General features: G+C 38.6%; 1 protein-coding gene across 1 annotated transcript in view; it reads left to right on the forward strand.

The window, feature by feature from the left end:
• The window catches only part of FRK (fyn related Src family tyrosine kinase), a 46,679-nt gene that overhangs the window by 10,808 nt on the left and 16,561 nt on the right, over nt 1–19,310 (forward strand). Inside the window, exons 3-5 of the mRNA XM_030447261.1 lie at nt 11,503–11,624; nt 18,102–18,265; nt 18,857–19,025. Coding sequence (XP_030303121.1) covers nt 11,503–11,624; nt 18,102–18,265; nt 18,857–19,025 — 455 coding nt within the window. The remainder of the gene's footprint in view (nt 1–11,502; nt 11,625–18,101; nt 18,266–18,856; nt 19,026–19,310) is intronic.

Genomic DNA, 19,310 nt, shown 5'->3' on the forward strand with positions numbered 1-19,310 from the left:
CTATTATTATCAGCTGTTGTAAAATTAATGTATAATCCCTTACAACAGAATCAAATGACTGTACAGTTATGGCCTACGGGAGTACTAAGAAGGTTTATATAAAATGTGTTTTGGACTAATGCCTGTGTAATCTTTGTGTTTACATTTACGAGACAGTAAATTTGTTCTGGACTGTGAGAGGAAATGCCTCCCTCTGTGGCCAATCTTACCACACTTACTGTTGAATGTTACCTTATCCAAACAATCCCATACCCTTACTTCTTCTAAAAGTTCCTATAGCCCTGGCAAGCCCTTCCTTTGAGCTGCAGCTTATTGTTTCTAATAAAAGCAATAGAGTGACACAAAACAAAGCTCTTTCTTAGACCAAAACATGCTTTAGAAGCCAGAGTCCTTTTTGATATATCTGCTGTTCTCTCTTAATGAGTTTATAATGTCCTGCACTTTCTTCAGATGGGTTGTCCCAGTGATTTCTTAGTGAAAGTAGGGCTCTTTTTGAGTGTCAGGTATACACAAGGTCAGTCTTTCAGGGTAGGTGGAAGTCTCATGTTTCTTACATTGCAGTTATTGGGACTGTGTGGAGTAACTTGTGTTACAAGTTTTTGGCAAGTATTAAAATTATTTTATTTTATATTTTTAAAGGTACTAGGTAATACAGATGTTGCAAATCTATTCCTTAAGCTTTTATTTTCTGGTAACAATCTGCAATGTCGTGTCTTGTTCAAAGAAAGGGTAGCAAAGGTTCTGCCTGCTTTCATAGAATCATAATCATAGAATTGCCTGGGTTGGAAGGCACCTCAGAGATCATAAAGTCCAACCCTTGATCCACTACCGCTGCAGTTACTAGACCATGGCACTGAGTACCACGTCCATTCTCTTCTTAAATTTCTCCAGGAATGGGGAATCCACTACTTCCCTGGGCAGCCCATTCCAGTGTCTGATCACCCTCTCTGTAAAGAAATTCTTTCTAATATCCAACCTAAACCTCCCCTGGCACAACTTGAGACCATGCCCTCTTGTCTTGCTGAGAGCTGCCTGGTAAAAGAGACCAACCCCCACATGGCTACACCCTCCTTTCAGGGAGTTGTAGAGAGTGACGAGGTCTCCCCTGAGCCACCTCTTCTTTAGGCTGAACACCCCCAGCTCCCTCAGCCTCTCCTCATAGGGTCTGTGCTCGAGTCCCTTCACCATCCTGGTTGCCCTTCTTTGGACCTGCTCCAGGACCTCGATATCCTTCCTAAACTGAGGGGCCCAGAACTGGACACAGTACTCAAGGTTTGACCTCACCAGTGCTGAGTACAGGGGCAGAATCACTTCCTTGGACCTGCTGGCCACGCTGTTCCTGACACAGGCCAGTCCTGAAAGACTTATTTCTGCTGCAACAGCAATAACGTCTCCAAAATGATGTGTATGTAAGTGTCTATGCACCTTTTGTATTCCAGAGAAATAGTAAGGGTTGGACTTGATGATCTCTGAGGTCCCTTCCAAGCCAGCCAATTCTACAATTCTATGATTCTAACAATGATGTGTTAGGAAAATAGGCTTCAATTTAACAAAAAAATCCCCTGTTTGGTGGATGAATGTATCACTTGTGCCCTAGTGCATGTTTATGACAGAGTAAGGGTGGGACAAGAGAATGGGAAAATTGCTCCCTTCTTCTGTAGGAAAGAAGCGGCAGTGTCTCTTGGTTTTTTATTAGGCTTGAGTTTTAGGAAAAAAAAATCCTTCATTTTAGTTTTGTATCAAATCAAAACATTCAATCTTGTCTGAAACAGAATGAAGGTTTGGTTGAATATTTTCAGATATGTATATGCAATGGTGAGCACAGTGAGTGCCTGGATTGAGGGCACAGTGAAGTTTGCCCGTTCTCATGGGGTGAATGTTACACCTGGCTGTAAAGAGCTAGCTTCCAAAGATGCCCACATATGGGTCACTGAAGGCTTCCTGCTTCATAATTACAAACTCCTGATAGACTTATCCAATGTACACTAATACCTGGCAGTTCCATATGAGGAATGCAAAAGGAGAAGCACATGTAACTATACCATTCCTGACCAACTGGGTCTCTTTGATGGGCCCATGTACCATGTCTGGCCCATGTACCTAAAACACAGGAGAGAAATGGAGGACAGTGGTGTGGATGTTATTTTGATGTTATTTAGGTGTTTATTAGATGTTTACTTAATCCTTTCTGAACAAAGCTAAAAGGAAAAATGCTTATATTTTGACAGAGACTCCATTTGAAATCAGAAGAAAAAAAAGCAAAAAAACAACCTTTAAATTTGAAGTTTTTTCAAATTGAATACCTTCGCAAGATAGGCTATAAAATTTTATTTAGAAATATATAGTGAAATATAACTTAAATTTCTTTCTCACCCCCTTTTTTTTCTTCTGTATCTTCAGTTCCTCTCTTGTATTCTGCCACCTAAGCAAGAAAGCTCTCTAAATTTTATAATAAATTTAGTTTTTATGGAAAATTTCAAGCCTGACTGATATAAACTTTTGACAAGAACATTAGCAAAATGTTATCCAAAAGCCAAGAGTGAAATGGGATCTGTTATCTTCCAAAACTGTGTATTTCCCATTTAATGGTTATTTAAAGAAAAAGGTTTTTCTCAAAATATGGTAAATACAGTGGAACTTACAGTATGTTGCTACAGACAGTTACTTTCAAACATACAGATAAACCTACATAACATAAACTAAAACTGTTCTGTTCTTTTGGTAGATCTCTACTGTTTACACAGTTTAGAAATGAGTGTTTAGTTTTTTCCTCACTATTCACATATTCTATGTTTTTCCCCGTGAAAAGAAAAGCAGACTTATTCTACCCACTGTCATTGTGAAAAGACTCAGGCACTCCAGGTCCTACATGCAGTGTATCCAGATAGTCTTCATTTAAGTTGGTGATAAGTTATTCAAGAACAGGGATCTGAGAAATATGCATGACTCATATCTCTATGTATGAAACAAATTCATTGTGGCTGCAGAAGGTTAAGTGTGCTGCCCTACTTAACTATCCCTGAAAACCTGAATTTCTTGTTTCACCTGGAGAAAACTATTTTCTGATTACGGTAAATAAGTAATCAGAACTAAGCTGTGTCACTCCCTCTATATACATTTTAGATAATTTTAAAATTTCAAGTATTGTACAAGTCAGACACTTTTTGCAGTGTGCTAGGATTTAAATGATTTAGTGATACAGAAGGTTGATGTCACCCAACCTTTTTTAACTTTGTCTGACACACTTGCTGCTGACAGTAGTCAGCAATCCTTACAGTGGGACTTAGTCTTTGAAATTGGTTCATGAGATATCCCATGAAATGGTTTCCCCAGGTAGGACTGACATAGCTGCCAAAGACACATGCCTAGCAGGAGCAGGATAAGCTGGAAAACTTGCAAAGCATTTGCTGAGCAGATGTAGCAGCTCAGTCAGCAGCAGTTTATAGCCCTGGGGCAATAAATGCAGTCCTTGTGTTCATCTTGTCTTTGTTTTCTCTTAATCATTCCTTATAGTTTGGACTTTCTCCTTCTCTGTTGGCTTGATAATATTCTACAGTTCTCCACTCTTAGGATTTTTACTATACTGTTTCTTCCCTACTTCCTGTGGTGTCGTATGCACTCCTTTATTATTAACTTTACATTCCTTCATCTTAAATTTTCCTTGTGTCACGGTTTAAGCCCAGCCGGCACCAACCGGGCCTCCTCTCATTCGCCCGCCAGCCCCACTGTGGGACAGGGAGAAGAAAATCTACCCAAAGGCTCCTTAATCCAGACAGGGAGAGGGAGGTTTGTGTTCCCCAATTACGGTAACAGGACAAAAACAGACAGGTTCAACTTGGTAAGGAAAAAACCTAATTTAATCTACAAGGAGGAAGAGAAAACATGGCCAGATCTTAATACCTTCCCCCACCCCCCTCCTTTCCTCTTGGTCCCGGTTCCCTTCCCTGCTGCCTCCCCCTCAGGGCACAGGGGAGGGCAGGGGGGGTTCAGGGTCAGTTCCCCACACGGTGTTTCTGCCGCTCCTTCCTCCTCAGGGGGAGGACTCCTCACATTCTTCCCCCCCTCCAAGGCGGGGTCCCTCTCCCGGGAGAGTCCTTCAGGAACCCCTGGGACATGAGTCCCTCCCACAGGTGCAGTCTCTCAGGCACAGACTGCTCCCGACTGGGCTGCACACAGAGTCACGGCTGCTGCGGGAGCAGTCACCTCCTCTGACACGGGGTCCTACATGGCTGCAGATCCACACCTGACCCTCTGCATGATCCTGCACAGGCTGCAGCTTCACATTTGCCCGTCTGTGACAGTTCAGGGGCTACAAATCCACATTTACCCCACCGTGGTCCTTCAGGGACTGCTCCGCCGTGTTCCTCCATGGGCTGCAGGGGCACAGCTGCCATCTCACCACAGGCTTCCAATCTTGGAAGGTTTATATTTTTGTGTATACTAAAGAAAGGAATCTTTTGCAAGTTTTCATCTTCATGGTTTAGCCTCACTATAGATATTTCTGGTTTTTTTGCAGTGCTGTCTCTAGGTTCACTGTAGGCTATAAAGAGAAATTTGAAGCAGCCAGTCCTCATCTCCCACGCTCTCCTTCACACATGCATTTCATAATTTGTGAAGCACATCTGTTTTTTAACTATGTTATATCTGGAAGACTTTCATCTTTGTAGTGATATTTCCTAATGTCTGACATTTCAAGACATTATGTTATTTAATTAGCCTCATAATTAAGACAGCCTAATATTTTTTCTATCAGAAAAGCTTGTTTGCCTGCTTGTAATTTTTGCAGATTACCTGATTGGAGGTGAATTTTCTGGGGTTGGTAACAGGTACAGAATGCCTCTCCTCAAAAGCAAAAAATGTGACCCAGAACAATATGAGAAGTCCTTTGTGCGTGCACTTTGTCAGAAGGGGGTATTTGGTAGGGGAGATAGCTATATCGAGAGCAAAAGTGTGCTTTTTTGCTACCTAAGAATACTTTGCTTCAAAGTAACCAAGTCTTTTAATATAAAATTGCACTTTATATGTTGTCATCCAACAGATTCATTCCTGTTTGACATATGCAGTCTATATTCTTGATATTTTGGGAAAACTCATCAAGTGTTTGGAGCCTCCATCCTCTCAGCACAGGGAGGATATGCTAGTGGCACCCTTGGTCTACTTCTGTCCCTGCTTCTGCACTACTGTTTACCCACAGCAGACTGCAAACCTGGCATGTATTAAAAGCTGGCTAAGCAGCCCTCTTTGTCCTGCATGTTCAGGTTTCCATGTGCTGAGTAAGGGCAGTGATCACAGGATGGTCATATGATGAAAGTAATTGAATAAGAGCCTGGAGGATCTCTGTCTGTCTTTCTCTGTCTCTTTAGCTTTCTATGCATCTTCTCTTCTGTGACCTAGAAGTTAGCAGCTCTGAATAAACTACTAAGTTATGTACAATGTTAAATTCCCTGATATGCAGGCCCTAGGCATTTCAAACTGAACATCTAAAAGTAGTAAAAAATGCTTATAATGTCTTATTGCTTATTGTCTTAAAATGCTTATTAATGTCTTAGTCCCTTTCTGTGGTGTTTCTTCACTGTAAAAAATATTTTACAAGCAGAAGCATTGCAAAACAATAAGTGTTAAAAAACATCTGGATATTATCATCATGAACACTATAATAGAGGCAGCTAGGAAATCAGCCATTCGTGTAATTTTAAAACTCATATTGAGCGCAGAGACTAAACAATGTACTGTAAATAAAGTCTATCTACAGAATGATAAAACAAAATAGAGGGTAACTATTCAATGAGCTTCATTTGTATTAACACTGTAGGAAGCACTGGATGTAATTAAAGATGGTATCATACTGAATTTTCCTGAAAATGGCTGTGTTGATGCAATGAAAGCAATATTAATATTGTCATCTCCTAACTTTGGTGTTCTAGAATTTGCAGTTACAGCATTCTGTGGCTGTAAATTTTAGAAGCATTTAAAATATGAACTTGAAGCTTTTTTTTATTTGTTTCAGCTATTGCACAGGCTTTCTGCATTCCAGAAGAAATGGGGTTATGGTTGGGATATGGTTCATCATCTTCACTCAAAGATTTTGCTTAAATTGCAGTAATTATTTCTCTTCTCATTGTAAGAAATCTTTTATTCTCCTCGCAGCCTAGTAGTAAAGACACAGTTAACACACTCCAGTTAATCTTCTGGAGGGACAGCTAACCTGTTTCTCATCATCATTTGTTCTGTAATGGAGACTTGTTGTTCTGTAGCACAGGAATTGCTACAAACTCTCCCAGCTGCTGAAATTTAGTGGTCGCATGAGATTTACCTTAACATGAGAGGGTAAAACCTGATCATAAGCACTTAGGAAGAATGAGGAATGAGATGCCCTTATGCCACAAATTGCTGATCCAATGGAGGCTCATGCTGTCCAAGATAAAGTCTTCTCTTATTTTTGAAAAGAAATGTCAGGTGACTGATTTTCTACTGTTTCTTTTTTTATGTCTCCATGGTCTTTGAATAACCTTGCAAAAGCAAATGATTAGGTTCAAAGGGAGGAAAATGGTAGAGGTGGAGGAAGGCAGCAGTGGCCATACAAGGAAGGTTTTCCCCTTCCTACTTTTGTGTCTGGCCCATGCCAAGCCATCCTTCTGCATGGCACTTGGCCTGTACCTTGTTTCTTGTTCATTTGGTATAACTGAGGATCTTAGGCAGAGGTCAGCCCATGCCTAGGATTAGGATTAGAAGAAAGATGAATAGTGTGACTAAAGCTGCTAAGGACCTGCTAAGGACCTGCTCAAGGAAGATCAAAGTTGCAGAAAGCAGCTTCTAGGCTAATGTTCAAATCAGGTCTAGAATTAGTATTGGGGCTTGGATTAGTTAGTCTTGGTTAAGATGATGACAAACTCTAGACCTCAAGCTTGAATAAACTGAAAGGGTCTGCCCAAGAAAACTCTTGTCTCCCAGTAAGTGTTTTGTCTGGCCCATGACTGAAGGGCTTTGGCTCAGCACACACATTGAATTAGACTCAAGAGTTACTGTGTTTGGGATTTAGAGGGGACTAAGCATGGAGTTCTAGTGTATGGGAAGAGGGAAGGGGGCAAAGGGATTGTAAGAAGGCTGTCCAAGGAACTGTAGGTTGTCACAAAATGTTTACCCAAGATCTTTTTAACTTGAACATGGCAAGGAATCCTTTTGTTTGAGTTTAACTTAGAATGTTGAGTAGAATAAATTTCATGAGAGAAGAAGAGGCTGCAGTTAAATATTCAGTCTCAGCCTCCAATGAATAAATTGCACTGATATGATCAGAAGGGGATATTGAGTTAATGAGATCAAACAGGAGGGGGAAAACTCATTTTGCATATTCTTTTTTTGGATGGGAATATTTGTGGGTTTTTTCTGCTGGGGTTCTGTCTTCTTCAAGCCGTTGCCAGTCACTGGAAACTTTGCTGGAGGTACGTTGGCACTGCTGGAGGTACAATGGCATTGCAGAACTTTGCCTCTTTATCTTTCTTTGGTTTAGTGATGCTTTCAGTGGCTATGCGGTATGTGGTAACACTTGGCCCATGTTGCTCTTCCTCTCTTCTACTTTTGCAGCTTAAAAGTTCCTGACTTATCTTCATGCTGTAAGAAACAATGTGCAGAAGTAGAAACTATTTTTATGTTAGTGGCTTTTTATGTAGCAAAGCACAGGGATAGACAAAGAGGGATCACCAGGTAAATGGGCTTGATACTGTGACAGAGATCAGCAGTGCAGATCTGGAGATCTGGAGAGCAGAGAGCTTCTGAGCAAAGGAGGTGATGGAGCCAGGTAACACTGTCAACTTCTGTTTAAGTCATGACTCTATTTTAATTCAAGCTGGACTGCATGGAGAGGAAGGAGTAAGAATGATCTCTAGGACTTAAAAAAATTTGCCCTTCAGGTGTAACCACCAGCATTCAGCTTAATGAAATACATCCTTTTCTTTGCTGGAAGAAAAGGGCAATAGGATAGAAATATGGGTCTCAGCAGTGATACCATCAAAGTCAGGGAACATCCCATTACAAAGCCTTCTATGATCTATGATGATGATCCTGTAATCAAAAATCTGCCAGTGGAATTGATGGCCAATAGAGGTGGGATTACTATGCTCTGAATAACTACAACAGCCCTCACTGGTATTCTCATAGCGGGCATCATCTACACCATGGTGTCCAGAAGTGACCTGAAAGTAGCCTGGAATTTTCAATTAAGGGATTCCTGAGAGCTATGAATGATGCTGGAGAGAAGGGATTTTGAGAAAGCTTCTAGAAACAATCCCCTAAAGGCCAAAATGGCATCTTATGCTGAAAAGGGGGTTGGGATATTGCACACAGAGCTGGCCAAGAAAGCAAATTTCTAGGTCTCGGTGACACAAGAGCTCTATTGCTATGACACTTAGACAGCTCCTGCTAGAAAGGGAATCGTATGCCCAAGTCTGAATGCACTCAGGTGTTCCATACCTGGCAGTCTAATGATTCTGCATTGACGATTGTGACCCAAAGGGATCTGACTGCAACCTGAAGTTCAGAGTGAAGCTGTATGAATTGCTAATTCAACCTTCTCCTGAGCTGCCTGGTGTCAATACAGCACACTGGAGTCAGAGAAAGTGCTGCCTGAGTAACTTGTACGATGGATAGTGCTTTATGTTTTAGTTCTGTTTCTCCAAGTGTTCTGTTGCAAAACATTCATCTGTCTTTGAGCTGTTAAACACATAGATTTACTAAAGAATGGGTGATGCTTTGGTCTGACCTTCCTACACTGCAGAACAATATCTCATGGTGAGCAATTACTTTGATTCATTATTACTCTTTAGAATGCTTTTTCCTCTAAGACACACACTTTCGGATGAAGTATAATGTTAAGCCTTTTGAAGCATAAGTTCAATTGATAGAAATTGAAATAAGCCCTTCATGATTTATAAAAGGAATTTAAACTTCTATTTATAATGAAAATAGTGCTTAAAATTCAGATGTGCTTTGTTAAAAAAAGCGAATAACAAATTAAATTATTTTCTTTGAGGTTAAGTGTTTAATTTTTTTTACAACCAGTATTGGTTTTGGTACTGTATTATTATTACAGCAGGCCAAATGACTTTGAACTAAGAATCCCATATTCAAGTGCTATTAAAAGTGATTTTTGTTATATTTTTCTGAAACATTTTAATCAGATCATATAAAGTCAGGCAAGTGAGTTAATATACAATATGCATCCACTTTTCACTCTCTGTAATTGCTTCAGTTACACTTACCTTCTCAAATACTGCTGCTCTAATTATCTTATTCTGCAAGTCAGGATCTTTTTACCTGCAAAGTTTAGCTGGAGTGAGAACATACATATTGCATATCATTCATATAACCTTTAGGAGTAAATTCATATTGATTTAAATTATGTTTTCTCAACCTAATAAAACTGAATGTGCAACTTGTAATATTTCGAAGTCAAATTGCTAAATATAATATATATTTGAAGTTTTTTTCCAAAATGGCAATCTATATTATAGACGAGATTTCACATGCACAAGTGTAATAATAATTTAAATTATATTTGCCAAATAAAACAATAATTTCCTCTTGTTGCATACGCTGTATTACTGCTTATGTTTTCAGTTTCAGTAGTTTGAGTTACTAGCAGTGTATATACCTTTGACTTTTGACTATCTTGAACATAAAATTAAACCTTGCTAGCAATTCATAGGAAGCTGTTTTGGCCTGGTAAAAAATGAAATCCTTTTGACAGGATGCTATGCTCTTAATCCATGAAGAAAGGAAAAAAATTAAATGCATCTTTTTATATAGTCTTATGAGAATCAGTTGCTTTGGACATTACTAAATTATATAGTTCAAGGAGAAAAATACCCATTAAATTTTTTTCTCAGGTCATGTAATTAGTAATTTCTCAGATTTTATTATCAGAGCCAATATATTTAGATAATTTGTAAAGATTCTAATCCAATTTTTAGGATGGACAAATTTTCTTCAGGACTTGATTAGAGTTGAACTTGTACTCTCTCCTCTCATTCCTTAGACAAGAATCTCAGTCAAGGATTTGAGCATTTATTGATTTCTTAGCTTTGGAGAGTCTAATTAATGAATGGATTTAATTAATTGGTTGAATTAATGAACACATTTAACTAATTAAAATTATTACTAATGTATTACAGCTTTCTAATGAGATTCCCTCTCTTGCCAAATATGTATCAATACCTATTTTATCCAAGTCATCTTCAAGTCAGAGGGCAGGAATGCAGCCCAGAATATCTGGATTTAATTTTCTTCTGTTAACAAAGTATATTGAATGTGGGTTAGCATCATCTGTGCTTGCCTCCATTTATTTCCTCTTTTTTCATACAAAACCATTTTCCATTCCTCATTCTTCCTCAGCCAAGTTGTCACCTAATGTTCTCATTTATTTCCTTCATTCCCCATAATGATTGCAAGCATTGCAGGTACTAAAGTAGTTTGCTGATGACTCCTTCTCCACTTTTCATTAGTAACTGACAAATCAAGTAGTTAACTGAATAGGCAACTTATGTGTGCTGCAACACTTTGATTTATCTTAAAAGTTTGCATATTAGGTTTAGCTATGATTAATTTAAAAGGAGTTATCCTATGACTATATGGCATGTTTCTGATAACTTTGTCACCATTTGCTTCAAATCACGGGTGGAGCTAATCTTGGAAAGAGATTTGTCTGTGTTTTGGGAAGCAGCTGGATGCCACCCCAGTTGGAAATGCTGACTCATCTCAGGCATATTTCCATTTTATTTACACTCAGCACCAAGCAGCAGAAGGGCTGAATAGTGCCTTCAAAGGAGCAAACTAAAACTATTGCTTGAAGAAGTCCTTGTAAACTGCAGGGTTTAATGAGAGAGGAAAAATATATTTTTAAAGGCACAGATAGGGGAAGCATGTCACAGAGTATGGATGTTGTGAGGCTTGCAGTGACTGGAGAGACATGCTGCTTTTGTTTGTCTAACAGCAGCAGAGCTTAAAAATTGCTGGCAACTCATCTGGGCATTGATATGGCAGTGGAATGGGGAAGGCTGCAGGGTGGTAACACCTTGGAACCTGAAAGCACTTCTGCAGTTTCTGAGGTCTGTTTTCATTTAAGATGTTAGGACGTTAGCACATATTCCACATAGTTCAAGTGGCATCAATGGACTGGGCATCCATTACTGACACAGTAGCCCTGGCAAAATTTCTTGGTGAATCTTTCCTGCGACAAGACCACTGTCATTTCTGATATCTCATTCCCTTGAAAACAGTAGGACTTTCCATCAGCTGTAAAAATCAAATTGGATTCAAATGTGAATATTTTCGAGAAGCAAATTTGTTGCCTATGTCTTGTTGGCTTTTTTTTTTTTTCCTGTGCTGTTGGAATTTAATTAACCCAGCACAGATTATCTTTTAGTAAATATGCAGCGTGTTTATAAAAGCTAAATTGTCTTGCTGGTATGTTTCACTGACTGTTAAAATTAATGTTTTTTATTTGTTCAGATGGTTTTTTGGCTCAATCAAACGAGCAGATGCCGAGAGACAACTGTCATACCCTGGAAACCAGGCAGGAGCCTTCCTAATCAGAGAAAGTGAAAGTCTAAAAGGCGAATATGCACTTTCAGGTATATTCTACTTTTTCATCATAAGCAATGTTTAAAAAATTTCTCAGGTTATGTGGACTTTTTAATTTTTGAGAACAATAAACAGTGGGCATGGAATTGTAATTACGTGCATAATAATTTTTCTTTCCCTGGAGATATGTAAAGAAAACTTGGCAAGAGTAACTTGAGTTTTTACTAACATTTATTTTAAAGGCTTTGTTTATTAATATGCTTAGAACATGAATTTCTTATGCTTAGTATTTCCAGTACGCCAATTGCCCTAAAATAGAAACTTGTGATTAAAATGTTGAAAAATACATTATAGGTGTACATTCCTGTTCTGATTAGCATACAAAATAAAAATTAAACCATGTTGGTAGCTATCTGCAGTTTAAGATGAAATTATTGCCACAGCACACCCTTAGGTTTATACTTGTTTGTTTTCGGGCCAAATGATAGGAAGATCTTCAAAGCTGTACTTCAGAATCAGTAATTTCATTTAAAAATTAGTTATAAACATCAGCAAAAATGTAGATTTAGTTTGAAGATATATTTTGAAATTTATTTGAAGTTCTTTACCTTGAATCTGAAAGACTATCAAATAAGCACACTTATTTGATAATCATTTTACTTATTTACATTTATATCCATGCAATATTTTTCATGTCATAGATATTTTCCATTTTAGACAGTAAATGTGATTGTTCATTGGTTGTTTCTGCTTTCTATCAAACTTGTCATACAAGTGTGAGTCAAGAGTATAATCTTGTCCCTGAGATAACAGGACTAAACAGCCAAACCTTCTGATGTGTTTTACCTATATAATTCCACAGGCCAGTAAAGACACTTGATGTTTGTGAGTAAACTGTAAGTTGACATGTGCAGAATTATATTAGTAAAATAAGAGACACGTTGTGCATAACCAGATTCTTTCATATTGACATCTTGTGCTGGATGTTTATATCTCAGTCACCTTATGAGCATTACCAAAACCACGTTGGGCATTGTAATGAACTTTTGACACATTCTTGGTTTCTCTTTCCAAATAATAAGGAAGGGTTACATACCTGCAATAACTTGTGGTAATGGGAGGGTTGCTCTTTATTGACAAGAAATATACATTACCATTGGACCGCAATACAGGGAAGTTTATGAAATAAATATGACAGTAGTTCTGAGTGAGTTCATTCCATAGTCTTCAGTTTGCCCTCAAGGAAATTTTTTCTTGCCAAGAGACACTGATAGGAAAATTAACATGAGCAAGGAATCAGACAGCTTCTGAACTGTCACAGATCTGACCCCTGTGCTTGTACCCTTTCGTCCAAAGACTGTTATAGCCTCAGATTTTCAAAATGCTTTCCCTCTATATGCCAACTGATTCCCATCTTACACTGTTTCAGCTTTCTTCAAGTCTTCTTCAGTTAACTGATTTCATCCAGGGGCTGGGCTAGCCTGATAATAGGATAGTGTTACATAGGAGAGGATAGATAGGTCTGTTTTATCTGCTTAATGCTGGTACTTGAATACAGGACACATTACTAAAACTGGTAAAAAATTGTAGCATTTTAGGAAAGATTAAAAATCCAGCATCCAGACTACTCCTCTAACAGGAAAGCATCAAGTACCTTATTTAAACTATGAAGTACAGCACAGAAAGAGCCAAGAGAATGAAAGTAAAGTTAGGCCAGCATTTGTGGCAGGATGAGATCACCCTTTGATGCTGTTTAATTTTTTTCCTGAATAATTTTTTTTCCATGGATAGAAACCATATTGTACTGATTTAGAATACGTGATTAAATTATAGAAGCTTGTGGAAGGCATTTCTCAGGTTTCTGTATGAGTTTATTTGGGAACAGGAGATTTGATGGCGGCTGATAATACATGAAGCCATCAGTGTGGATTTCTTCCATGATGGAATGTTTCATGAAGGAAGGGAAGAGTATCTCTGAAGAACATTATATACACATAGGCAAGGCTCCAGATACCGGAGCCAGCCCCTCCTTCATGAACAAATCTAAGTTGTTCTCTGAGCTTGTGTGCTATATACATTTGTCATCTCAGATTGATTAAACCTTTATGCTCTTTTAGGCAAAGAAAAAGAAATTCTGAAGCAGTCTGTAGGCAGTGAGTATTAATGATATTTACCAGTGCTGCTAGATCTTTCAGCAGCTTCCCAGACCTGAATGCAATTTAGCTTCAGCATGCTACTTCATTCTGAACAGCTAAATATTATTTGCTGCTTACTGAATTGGCTTGACTGAATGACATCTGTTTGTGTTGTGCAAGCTTTTTTGCTTCCAATCTAATAGTATACATAATGGTCTAGACATTGTATGTCCATAATCTCATTACTTATGTCTACTCTGCGGAGAGTTAGTGCATTCTAAAGCAAATGATGAAGCAGGGAGTGCTAATTGGAAGGAAGGTTCTTTGGTCCACCAGATTCTATGGAGGAGGCAATTGTTCTGAGTCTCCCCTCTTTGTTCCATAAGAAGGAGTTAAGAGACACTCAAAGCTGAGGCAGTGTGTGAAAAGCAGTGTTTTCTTGAGAAATAATGATTCAGAACTGTTTCTTTTAAAAGGTTTTGGATGGATTCAATCTTTATGGTAGCTGATACGTTGACAGGGCAGAAGTTACAACTTGATATTTTGTAATATTTCCCTATTTTTTTCCATTTTTTTTTTTTTTTTTTAGTGCAGAAAAGATAGAAACACCAAACTCCCACTCTCTGTGGGACTGCTTGGGTTTTCTATACCTTTTGTTGCTTTTTTGGTTTTGTTCTGGGGTAGATGATAAGGACTAGAAGAGTGAAAACCTGGCTTTCAGAATTAAGAGCTTTACGAAAATATTATTAGTTGTTCAGCCTAAGATTTAAGTGTAATAAAGATAAAAAAGCAAATAAGTAGAAAAGGAAGAGACTGTACACAAGTACTGTATACAAGTACAGTAGAATTCGCTGAGTTTTAGTAAGGTGTCATCTGTTCAAGTGCAAACATTAAGCAGATAACAGAGGCCTATCTATCCTTTTCTCCATAACGCCACACTATTGTGCTTTTGAGGTTGGTTTCAAACTCATATGGGCAATGAATAAGAGACTTAATATTAATGAGGAAGAGAAATGGATCTCCTTAAGGGGAAAAAAACCAACCAAACAAGAAATAAACAACCAAAACCCCATAAAAAATCCTCTGCCTTTCATTAAAATTTCACTTTTCACTCCTAACTTGCCTTGATGTGAAAACTCGTGATTTGCAAGACTTAGATGATAAATGGCAATTTAAATTAAAACAAAAATGATGTTCAGTAAGGTTTTTCTCAGCTGTGAGTGGTTAAATGGAAAACTCATCGAACCAGATAGGCCACTGAGATGTGTTGCAATAATTTTAAAGTGTGTGACATTTTAAAAATAGGTTTTCCCATTTTAAAAAATGCACATGTTGTCGACAGATTTTTATGTTGATATCTCCAGCATCTGGTGTGAAATGTACTAAATTTTAAACATGTTGGTGCCATTTTAGACATTGCTTCTTTTTAATTAAAAGCCATAATTTAGATGTGCTGGGCTTAATTGAGTGTCATTGCCAGCGATAGCAGGAGGCTTTCTACTAAATCTATTTGGGAGCTGTGATTCTTTTGGGAAGGGCAAACTGAAGAGAAAAATGATATGGTCCTTAAACCCAGCTGCTGTCAAGCTGTGTGAAGTTGAAATTCATAGAATCATAGAATCATCTGGGTTGGAAGGGACCTCTGCGATCATCAAGTCCAACCCTTGATCCACGGCTGCCGCGGTTACTAGACCATGGCACTGAGTGCCACATCCAGTCTCTTCTTAAACATCTCCAGGGATGGAGAATCCACTACTTCACTGGGCAGCCCATTCCAATGCTTGATCACCCTCTCAGTAAATAAATTCTTTCTAATGTCCAACCTAAACCTCCCCTGGCACAACTTGAGACCATGCCCTCTTGTCTTGCTGAGAGCTGCCTGGGAAAAGAGACCAACCCCCACCTGGCTACACCTTCCTTTCAGGGAGTTGTAGATAATGATGAGTTCTCCAGTTCCTCAACCTCACCTCATAGGACTTGTGCTTGAGTCCTTTTACCAGCCTGGTTGCCCTCCTTTGCAGCCGCTCCAGCACCTCAGTCTCCTTCCTGAACTGAGGGGCCCAGAACTGGACACAGGACTCAAGGTGTGGCCTCACCAGCGCTGAGTTCAGGGGAAGAATCCCTTTCCTGGACCTGCTGGCCACACTGTTCCTGATACAGGCCAGGATGCCATTGGCCTTCTTGGCCACCTGGGCACACTGATGGCTCATGTTCAGCTTTCTGTCACTCCAGACTCCCAGGTCCCTTTCTGCCTGGCTGCTCTCCAGCCACTCTGTGCCCAGCCTGGAGCTCCCCATGGGGTTGTTGTGGCCAAAGTGCAGGACCCGGCACTTGGCCTTGTTGAACCTCATCCCATTAGAATCAGCCCAATTCTCCAGTCTGTCCAGGCCCCTCTGCAGAGCCCTCCTGCCTCCCAGCTGATCCACACTCCCCCCGAGCTTAGTGTCGTCTGCAAGTTGTGAACCTTTCCTGTTTAACACTTGGGTATGGGCGTAAGGATGACTGGAAGCAACAAGAGGGTTATAGCTAGGTCTTCCCTGGGTGACAGGTGCTCTGTTTTGTGTAGGGCAGAGGAGCCACCCCACCCTGCAGTGCTGCCTGTGTCCTGTGCAAGACTTGTACAGCCAGACTCAGCCCTGGGATACAAGTGAACAACCCCCTCTCAAACACTGCACTAATCTCAGCTGCTTATCACAAGAAGAATTGGTGTCAGTGCAGAAATTTTCTCCAGCTTCGTCACGCACTTTTGACACTCCCAGTGACAAGGCTTCATACAAAGTTTATCTAAGTAATTAGGGCACATCCTTCAAACCAACTCTTGCATTAACGTTAGCCGCTTCACAAGTAATAATTATAATGCTGCTAATAAATAAAGCAGGTAGTCAAACTACTATCACTTGTGATATACAACTGAGATTGGATTAACAATCATCCTCATGGCCTTCTATTCAGGGCATGATAAATAGCAATTAATTTGGCCAGATGCACTTTCATGTGAACTTTGGAAAAGTCATTAGATTTTCAGTTAATTGTTACTGGATTAATCTTTCCTTAATCTTGCTTCAGCCCCATTTCCAAATGATACATCACAAAAATATACGTGAATTTTATATATCAAAATACTAATTATGGGTGTAAGATTTAAAATAAATTAAATCTGAAAACTGTGATGGGATTGTCTTTATTCTCTGTAGTTATAATTAAAAATATTACAGATAACTACTCTGAAGTCATAGTTACAAAATATTCTCATTCTAGGCCCTCAAGTAGAATTGTAAATTCTCAGGGCTCTAAAAATAGTACCTGTGGCAGGTAGAAACGTCCTTAATATTTCCAACAGCTCCTATATGCCCTCTGGTGGCCTACGATAAAAATTGCACAGTGCAATATTTATTGTGAAAAAAGATGAAACACTATTTTAATTTTATTTATTTATTTATTAATGGTACAATAAATACTTTTTTCCCCACAACCCAATGGATTGTCTTGTGCATTTTCTGGGCTGTACCAACTCTACTTTGGACTTCACTACTGTAAGCCATGAATGACATTTAAGCCATGAAAATGTCAGAGATAGCAATTACAAACCTGGTATTCCAGGAGAGTGATAACCAGGAGAGTGATAGTGCGTTTTTTGTCCATCTCTGGTCTGCTACTGGTCCGGGTCCAACCCCAACACACAGTGGCACAGCCTTCTTTTTGGCACCTCTAAGCAGTGTTCTGAGGGTCACATTTTGTGTATTAGGTTAATAACGTTCAGAAGGTGAGGAGAAAAAAGTTTTGTTGATTAGGGAACAATAGATGGGAATAAAATACATTTCAGTGGAAAGGGAGTCATCAGGTACTTGACACGGCATTATTGTCCTGATTTTTTAATATATTTTAGACATGCACAGACCTCAATAAAACACATGGAAGGTGTGTGTGATTATCAGAAATTCATGGTTCAGAAATTCATGTGGAGGACATATCTGTTTGCTTTAAAATTCCGGCCATCTCTGCAGCTGCTGTTTGGAATATTATCATGGATAAATGAAATATTAAAAACTGACTAAATGATTACTGTGGAGTAGATGCTCCTGGCTGGTGTCGGTGTCAGTGGTAAGCATGAGCTGAGGACAGATGATGTACTTACATATTTTTTGTGTCACTTTTTATAGTTCAAGAAAGAATCTCCAAACCTGAAGTTGAAGACTACTGGACTAGATATGTTAAGCTATCTAAACTGGACTTTGGTTTGAAAGAGATTTTTTTAATAGTTGTCATCTTTGAAAGTAAAATAATTTATTTTAAGGTCCTTATAGGTAAATTTAGGAATTTTGTGATGGTTTGTCCATGATGTTCTACTACTGCTATATACCTTGGAAACTTACTATATTTCAATTTTCTTAGTTTTTGATGGTGTGTCTGTGAAGCACTACAGGATCAGAAAGCTGGATGAAGGCGGCTTTTTCCTAGCCAGAAGGAAAACTTTCAAAACTCTGTATGAGTTTGTTGACTATTACAGTAAGAAGAGCGATGGTCTCTGCATGACACTCAGAAAACCATGCTTAAAGGTACGAGTGGATGCTACTCTATGCAACGAGTTTTTTGTAAGGTGTTAACCCCATATCTCCTGCTTATTCAAAATGTTGATGATATGTCTATTTTCAGAAAGGTCTGGGTAGCACTAGTTTAATTCTTGCTGCTGACATGTTAGTAATAAAACACCATGCTATTTTCAACAAATCATCATGTGGCTGGAGGAGAAAGAATACCAAATCTTGATTAATGAATACCTTTTTATAAATGTATATGGAGATGAAAGCTCCAACTTCATAACTCTAGCTGACTATAAGTAATTACTGAGTCAAAACCACAAGGTTCAGGAAATACATCCCTGTTCAAAAAGCTTGCTACAGGGATAATTTCTAATTTTTACTTTAAATGGCAGAATATTTTCCTTAGACTACTTCTTATTTCTAAGAAAAAGTATCCAGAATATAGGCTATATTTTATGTTGTCAGTTCATTTTCTCACATGTATATTCTCTAAGGAATATTATTTATATCAGTTGCAACTTTACATGACATAGTTAACAACGATATATACATTATTGAAAAAAAGTAGAAGTCTCAATTACTGTATTATTTATTTTCTTTTATTAGGTACAAATTCCTTCTACTTTTGATTTGTCATATAAAACAGCTGATCAGTGGGAGATAGACCGACAGTCTCTAAAATTGCTGAAAAAATTAGGATCTGGTCAGTTTGGTGAGGTATGGGAAGGACTGTGGAATAATACCACACCCGTGGCAATCAAAACATTAAAACCAGGTATGTAGATTACTCTTAAAAATCTAATAATGTGAAATGTTAGGAAGAGTGCTCCTATATTCTTTAAATGCATACTGAGAGGAGACCCTATCCATAAATGCAACTATTCTTATAATCCATGCACTTAAACATGGAGGTTAGTAAAACTCAAGGTCCAGATGTTCTTTATATGAGACTTTTATACAGTTTTCTGTTTCCATATTAGCTGAAGTAATTCTTATTCAACACCTATATTATATAAAAAAGGCAACCTCAGCAAGTCTGTCTCTTTTGTACGATATTACT

The sequence above is a fragment of the Calypte anna genome, chromosome 3, assembly GCF_003957555.1.
Source record: "Calypte anna isolate BGI_N300 chromosome 3, bCalAnn1_v1.p, whole genome shotgun sequence".
Taxonomy (NCBI): domain Eukaryota; kingdom Metazoa; phylum Chordata; class Aves; order Apodiformes; family Trochilidae; genus Calypte; species Calypte anna.